The sequence below is a fragment of the Austrofundulus limnaeus genome, unplaced genomic scaffold (genome assembly GCF_001266775.1).
Source record: "Austrofundulus limnaeus strain Quisiro unplaced genomic scaffold, Austrofundulus_limnaeus-1.0 Scaffold621, whole genome shotgun sequence".
In the NCBI taxonomy this organism is placed as follows: Eukaryota; Metazoa; Chordata; class Actinopteri; order Cyprinodontiformes; family Rivulidae; genus Austrofundulus; species Austrofundulus limnaeus.
Genome location: NW_013953023.1, coordinates 252,670 through 260,665, shown reverse-complemented (window position 1 = coordinate 260,665; position 7,996 = coordinate 252,670). Strand labels below are relative to the sequence as shown.

At 43.1% G+C, this 7,996-nt stretch overlaps 1 protein-coding gene across 1 annotated transcript in view; it reads right to left on the bottom strand.

Moving 5' to 3' along the window:
- LOC106531337 (mucin-2) overlaps positions 1-7,996 on the bottom strand; it is a 37,797-nt gene that overhangs the window by 16,537 nt on the left and 13,264 nt on the right. Inside the window, exons 10-23 of the mRNA XM_014027177.1 lie at positions 7,616-7,685; positions 7,357-7,491; positions 6,532-6,696; positions 6,352-6,446; positions 5,987-6,113; positions 5,212-5,464; positions 5,087-5,136; positions 4,871-4,974; positions 4,532-4,683; positions 4,175-4,313; positions 3,984-4,094; positions 3,331-3,507; positions 2,961-3,200; positions 2,650-2,806 (exon numbers count right to left, since the gene is read on the bottom strand). Of these exons, the coding sequence (XP_013882631.1) occupies positions 2,650-2,806; positions 2,961-3,200; positions 3,331-3,507; positions 3,984-4,094; positions 4,175-4,313; positions 4,532-4,683; positions 4,871-4,974; positions 5,087-5,136; positions 5,212-5,464; positions 5,987-6,113; positions 6,352-6,446; positions 6,532-6,696; positions 7,357-7,491; positions 7,616-7,685 (1,975 nt within the window). The remainder of the gene's footprint in view (positions 1-2,649; positions 2,807-2,960; positions 3,201-3,330; positions 3,508-3,983; positions 4,095-4,174; positions 4,314-4,531; positions 4,684-4,870; positions 4,975-5,086; positions 5,137-5,211; positions 5,465-5,986; positions 6,114-6,351; positions 6,447-6,531; positions 6,697-7,356; positions 7,492-7,615; positions 7,686-7,996) is intronic.

Here is a 7,996-nt window from a genome sequence, read left to right as displayed (position 1 = left end):
CTAATTTTAGCTTCTAGATGTCAAACAAGAAGAGACGGACAGCAACTGTTTCTTTCAGGATGTTATGATGATATATATACAGTATATAGGGTGTAACAGAAAAAATGATACTCAGAAAAATCGCCATAAAATTAACACAGATGATAATTTTGAAAATGTGGGCGTAACCTTTGGTAGAGGGGATCATTCTGTTTCCAATGACACCAAAATCTTGGTAAACACTTTATGCTCCAGTGAGCAGGGACAGTTGGAAATTCACACAATTCATGTYCTTTGCGCAAGGAAATGTGAGGGTTAAAATACGATCTGACACATAAAATTAAAAGTTTCGATGGTGTTTTACACGCATGCCAAGGTGTTTTTAAAATAATTAACTCTTTCATGTCCTAACGTTGAAACAAAAATATCTCATTTTTGAGTGGATCATAACCAAGGGTTAACAAACACGTGAAGTGGCCGTGGACAAGTCAGTCCAGCCAACTATTACATGTWAYGTACTGTACATGTACATGTATTCAGTGGGTATTACATGTAATTATTCCATAACCTGGTACAAGATCTTGTGATCGTGTGGTCATTTTCTTTCATTAAAACAACATGATCACAAACATCACCTTATCTTATGCAGACAATTGCATAATTCCTGGACCTAAAACCTGTCAGCACCTGTGCAGTTGTCTCTCTTCCTGCCTTAGCCTGTGTGATGTAAAATAGCCAGACCACAGTTCACCGCGCAGCAGAGGTCTTTCCTGGTTACTGATTACCTCCAAACGAAAAGCGTTCRCACTCTCCTTGAGCTGTTCCAACATGAGTTTCCAAATGTTAGGGTTCTCATGCTTCTCCAGCATGTTGCTCTTTGAAGAGGGTTCTGACTACTTCAATGTTGGCTGGTGTGCGTTGGGTTCTTTGTTGGCCGGACCTCCCCTTGTTGAGATTGTGGCTGGTCCCAGAAGCATGGTACTTCTTAACGTTGTGGAAGACAGTGAGACGGCTCAGAACAATTGTTGCAATTTTCTGCATAAGATAAGGTGATGTTTGTGATCATGTTGTTTTAATGAMAGAAAATGACCACACGATCACATGATCTTGTACCAGGTTATGGAATAATTACATGTAATACCCACTGAATACATGTACATGTACAGTACATAACATGTAATAGTTGGCTGGACTGACTTGTCCACGGCCACTTCACGTGTTTGTTAACCCTTGGTTTTGATCTACTCAAAAATTAGACATTTTTGGTTCAACGTTAGGACATGCAAGGGTTAATTATTTTAAAAACGCCTTGGCATGCGTGTAAAACACCATCTAAACTTTTAATTTTATGCGACAGATCATAATTTAACTCTCACATTTCCTTGCGCAAAGGACATGAATTGTGTGAATTTCCAACTGTCCCTGCTCACTGGAGCGTAAAGCGTTAACTAAGATTTTGATGTCATTCGAAGCAGAATGATCCCCTCTACCAAAGGTTACGCCCACATTTTCAAAATTATCATCTATGTTAATTTTATGGCGATTTTTCTGAGAGTATAATTTTTTCTGATACACACTGTATATATCTATATTTCCTGCAAGTATCAGTTGATTTTTTTTGTTTATTCATTTAAAAGGACAATTCACATTAATCAGTATTCTGTGAATATAAATGCTGTAACAGTTAAATTTCGTCCGTTGTCCTGAGCGGATAAAAAAGTAACAGTTTATAAAACAAGCACACCAAACAGACTACATTTAACACGGTCCAACAAACACAAACCCCTCTTACTACAGAGTACACAGGTAAATGATTTTATGAACGAATGATTTTCTTTCAGCCAAACATTAAGTTTCTGTTTAAAATGGTCTAATTGTCTTAGTCTGATATTTGCTGGTAGAGTTCCTCTGACTGACGTCAGCTTTCACCCAAACTCTTTTCTGTCTCACATCAACGGTTTGAGATCTACTCACTCTGGGTGTGTTCTTATGAATAAATCAGTTTAAAGGTGGAGAGGCATAAAAACAAGACTGAAATCATTGAATCTTTGTACTTAATGATTTTACAGCAGTGAATATGAGAAGGTCACTGTCATTTTGCAGAGACTTGATGGTTTTAACACATTTGCTGTTGGATGAGACCAGGTTATAAGACAATAAGATATGAGAACAAATCATTGCATGCATTTAGGTATTAGCTGCCTGTGGTGAGAAAAGGTCTAAAATGACAAATATTTGCTGAGTTGAATTTTATTACATTAGTAGTTGTCTTAATACGTTGTATTAAAGTAAGATTTGTGTCGAACAGAGCACCGAGGTGCATGAACTGATCTACATCAAGTCTCTCCGTTTACTGAAACACTTGGTTTTGGGCCGTCTGCTTTCTGGCGTGAAAAAAAAACATGAACAGTTTTTTTTTGTATTACGATGCAAGCATGAATCTTGAAGCCAGTTGCATATCAGTGCCATAGCAGCTGCTTCCTGTGCTGTTTTAGCTTGTGGATACAATACAGCATCGTCTGCGTACAGCTGAACTTTGACAGTGGAACACACTTTAGGTAAGTCATTAACAGACTAAAACTAATTGATTGAGGAATCTGATGTTGTGATTTGTTGCAGTATAAATCAAACTAAATGATTATTGTACTAAAAGCCAGATGATGGACTTACGACACAGCTTTGGAGTTCTCCAGCTGATACACGCCCCCGCTGCATTACAGGCCTTAGCATAGGCAGCTACAGCGGTGCAGAAACATTCACAGTCTCCTCCAGTGTCACAAGCACAAGAATCCCTCACACAGGAGTCGAAGTATGGACCAGGGTCAACCTTAAACAGGAAAAAGACCATTTCTCAACAACTTCTCATCCTATCAGTAACAATACAAGCTGAGCTGTAAGGAAAATAAAAGAAGCTGAGGAAAGCTGGAGTAGTGTTTGCAGACCACTCCGTGGTCAGATGCTTCTCTGAGAGGGAGGAGCACCTTGTTGTGACAGCTCTGGAAGGTGGGACTGGTTATGATGCTGCACTGTTTCTGGGACCAGGCGGCTCGGTAACGATTGGAGGAGCAGGGGTCGCTGATGAGCTGGGCGTCGGGGCAGCTGGAGGAAACTTTCCAGCTGTTCCCAAACTGTAAAACATCTGTCACCGTCTCCTGAGAGCGAGTTGTGAAATCATTTTTACTGTTGCCATCGTAGTTTCCACAAAGACCACAGACAAGACCCTGAGAGGGAAATAATCAGAATTACTCTGACATGACGAGACATTATTTATCCATCTGTGGAGTTTTATCCCAAACTSAACCTGAAGGGAATTTAACCTGCATTACCTTCCTGTTAATAAAAGGTTTATACCTGGAAGTTTGGGCTGAGGGAGATGAACAGACTGGTCTTCTGGTCCCACATGAGAAGAAGTCCTGCTTTGATCGTCACCACCAGGTAAACTCCCATTTTTTGCATCTGAACACCGAGATCCTGAATGTTGCCTTTCACCACCTCAAAGGTCTCATCTTTAAGATGGAATTCATTTTCCTGAAAACATCAAGATAAAAATGTTCAGAAAAGTTTTGCACTGAGGGTGGAACAGGTCTTGACACCAGAGGGTCCACCTTTCTGTACAACTACTCCTAAACCAAGATTTTAGAAAGCTGCCAGAGCAGTACGGTGGTGGCAGCATCATGCTGGGGGCAGCTGAAGGAAAACCTGCTCCATAAGGACTGGGACCTCAGACTGGACCTGAGGTTTACCCTCTAACCCCAGAGAAGACTCACAGGAGGGGCTCAGGAACCTCAGGGCCTGACCTAAACCTCAAACATCTCTACAGAAAACTGAAAACAGGTCCAGCAGTGGTCCCCGTTCAGCCGGACCAAGACTAAGGAGTTACAACAAGAGCTGCAGAAACACCTCCAACCAGGTGAGCAGGACCTGTTGCATCAAAAAAACAGGAAGACTCCAGGCTGGATCTGAAAATCCAGCAGAAGTAAGGTCTGTGTTTGTGTTGGTTTTACCTTCAAAAACACCTTGATGGTCTTGGAGCAGGTGGTCCCTGTGGTTCCACATGGAACGTTCTCAGTGATGATCCTGAAGCTTCCATCATTCTGGTCTGAGCTGCAGAAGTCCTGAGGAAGGTGAAGGCAGCAGGTCTGAGTGAGCGGGAGCATTTGTGTGTCTGTGAAAGTGCTGAGTCGTGACAGTGTACCTGCAGCAGTGTGTATTCACACTGTCCGTTAAAGTCGAACCTCTTCTCGTCAAACGTGATGTAGTGACCGTCTCCGTAGATCCCACACACCGCGTCACAGTCGTTGGCTGTGCACGTGAATGTCCTTCCACTGCAGGAGCTGTGCACACACACAAACACGCAAATAAGCAAACAAACAAAACACACAAACAAACAAACACAAATATTACATTTTAAAACACATTTATAGACCTGCTGCCAAAATCTGTTTTTAGATTCACAGCTTCAATGACCTCACACAGAACTGAAGGGTTTTGTTTGTTTGTTTGTTTGTTTGTTTGTTTGTTTGTTTGTTTGTTTGTTTGTTTGTGGACCCACCAGGTGTTGCAGTCCACTGTGAGGGTCTGTCCTGGTTGGTACACCTGTCCATTATAAACACAGGGACAGCTGGTCTGGTTGATGCAGCCTCCATTTCCATCTGACAGCAGCCCGTCAGGGCAGATGCAGCCGGACATACACCCTGTGCTGATCTGGAACCACAAGAATCACAGGATCTGAGTCCACAGAATCCACAGACCAACAGAGTCCACAGACCCTGAGCCCACAGAGTCCACAGACCCTAAGCCCACAGACCATGAGTTCACAGACCCTGAGCCAACAGAGTCCACAGACCCTGAGCCAACAGACCCTGAGCCCACAAGGACCTGCTGTACTCACACATTCCATGTCCACAGAGCTGCAGGACTTCTGACACTCGGCCCCTCTGGTCCCAGGTTTAGCAGTGGAACAGTCAAAATAAACCATGGGGGCCAAACATGAAGCTGAGGTTGGGAGGATCCAGTTTTATTAGAGTGATTTCATTCTAATGATCAGTCTTATGTTATTATAGTACTTATTATTACTGTAGTATCATCCGTAGTACAGGGAACCTACTTTGAGTTGAAGTTCCTCCTGAGCAGATCAGAGCTCCGTGTCTGCAGATGCTGCAGAAAAACAAATCCTGTTAGAATCCTGGAAACACCTGGACTTGTTTGAACTAAATGTTTCTCAGTGGTCACCATATGGCCCCATCCTTGAAGACAGCCTGTCCAGCAGGAATAATGTCATGTTTATCGTAGCAGGGACAGTTTCCTCTGGACACACACTGTCCTTCTTCATTCATGAAGGTTCCCTCAGCGCAGCCGCAGCCGTCCACTGAGACAAAACTGTTCTGACACCAGAACTCCACCTGACTGAGGGACCGACACGTCCGTCCACAGGACGTCATGTTGGACTGGTACACCGTCCCCTCTGGACAGGAGCTGAAGGTTCCTGCAGACAATCAAGAAAAGAATATGGTACTCTTCAGTCCATCCAGAGGACATCTAAAGGATTCAGGAAAGGTTCTAAGGGCCGACGAGACCAAAGTCCAGTTCTTGGTCATGTTTTGAGGAAGAACCCAAAGAACACCATGACTACAGTCAAGCATGGAGGTGGAAACATTATAGTTTGTGGCTGGATTTCTGCTTAGAYACTAAAGGAGGTATAAGGTCCTGGAGCAGCTCAGCTGGTCTCCAGACCTCAGTCCAGTCCAGAGGACTCAGGTCTGGAGAGGACTGTGGAGGAGCTGAACCTTCAAGTTTCCAAGCAGCAGAGAAACCTGAAGAGTGATGGTTTGCATGGAGGAGTGGGCCAGAAGTCCTAAAAAAGGTTTTACTTTTGTTTTTTAAAGTTCTCTGAGCAAACTAAAATCCGGTCCTTATTTTCCTGCTGTAAGACAKTTCTCCTGTCTGTCTGCAGTGGATTAATAATCCCACCTGTGGAACAGGAAATGGATGTTGATGTCTGACTCACCACAGATGACGTCCCTCCACCCGCTGATGTGGACTCCTTTAGCTGAGCAGGCGAGGACGTATGAGGAGACAGCAGCACACATACAGTCCTCACTCTTCTCACAGATGCAGCTGTCATACACACAGTTCTGAGGAGACACGGGTCAGGATCAGTTCACACTCACAAACCCAACCAGAGTTAAGAAAACCTGTTCATCTGACTGTGAACGGGAGACATGTCCGGTTCACAAAACTGTCGGAATCTCATGAAACCAGATGCTCATTGTCCAAATGCATTCTGTCCATCTGTGTTTTCCTAACATCAGTAGAAGAGTGTCTCATCGCCACATTAAAAGGTTTRTTTGTGGTTCCAGTGTGCAGACCTACATCTTTATAGGTGCTGGGGCTGATGACAGAGTGGCAGGGAGCAAACACACCGTTGGGGTCTGTCAGTTTGGAGCACCAGTACTGAGCATAAATCTCTGCAGCAAACAAACATCTACAGTCAGTTACAATCAAAGATCAGCTGTGAGTGGTAGAACAGCAGGTGCAGGACTTCCTGTGTACCTCTTGTGATGTCCTGACTACAGGGATGTCCAAACTGAGTCGAGATCATATTACAGGAGGAAGACGCTGTCCACGAGTTGGCAAAATCTGCAGCAGTTCCTTCCACCAGACCACTGCACCCTCGAAAGTCATCACTTGCCATGTTGTTGAAGTTTCCACACAGTCCTGTTGGAAAGAACAATCAAAAACCAGTCAGAAACCAGACAGAATCCATACAGATTAAAGTCAGAAACCAGTCAGAAACTAGTCACAATAAAGTCAGAAAACAGTCAGAAACGAGTCAGAAACTAGCCAGAAACTGGATAGAAACCAGTCATAAACCAGATAGAAACCAGTCAGAAACTAGTCAGAATAAAGTCAGAAAACAGTCAGAAACGAGTCATAAACTAGACCGAAACCAGATAGAAACCAGTCAGAAACCAGACCGAATCCAGNAACAGTCAGAAACTAGTCATAAACTAGACCGAAACCAGATAGAAACCAGTCAGAAACCAGACCGAATCCAGTCAGAATCCAGACAGAATAAAGTCCGAAAACAGTCAGAAACCAGTCAGAAACCAGTCAGAAACTGGATAGAAACCAGTCATAAACCAGATAGAAACCAGTCAGAAACTAGTCAGAAACAGTCATAAACCAGACAGAAACCAGTCAGAAACAAGACAGAAAAATATCAGCAAACAGTCAAAAACCAGTCAGAATCCAGACAGAAACCAGTCAGAAACAAGTCAGAAACCAGATAGAAAAATGTCAACAAACATTCAAAAACTAGTCATAAACCAGACAGAAACCAGTCATAAACCAGTTAGAAACCAGTCTGAAACATACCTGAAGTATTTGTTTTGAACCTGGAAGCTGACAGGAAGACCTGCATGATGGGGGACAGCTGGATGGCGATCTGGAGACCCACCTTGGTGTTGATGAAGATGTAGAACGAGGATGGCCTGAAGGCGCTCAGCTCAGCTGCAGACAAGAAACAGGAAACAGAGATCAGACCTCTTCTCTGTGTGTCTAGGTGAGTGTTGGATTAYTAATTTGCTGTATTCCCAGCTTCAGATCACAGAGTTTAGATTAAAATAAAACTCACGTGTGGACAGTGGAAGCTGAGAAAGGATGTTGTTGATGTAGACGTGTCCAGATGCTTGAACTTTAATCACCTGAAAAAACACATTTCATTAAACAGAAACAAACAATGAAGTGTTCATTTAATTTAAATAAAACCATTTATTTTTTTCATCATGTCGATAAGGACAGAGGATTTTATTCCCGAAAATTACAGCATCCATTTAGCTAACCATTAGCCTAGGCTGGCTGTTGACGACTGTTAACCAGAATGCTTCTTCAAAAACCACCAGACTGTCCCTTTGTCCCTCCAGACTTTATGAAGGTCATTTAAAGATTTTACTTTGTGTGTGTGTGTGTGTGTGTGTGTGTGTGTGTGTGTGTGTGTGTGTGTGTGTGTGTGTGT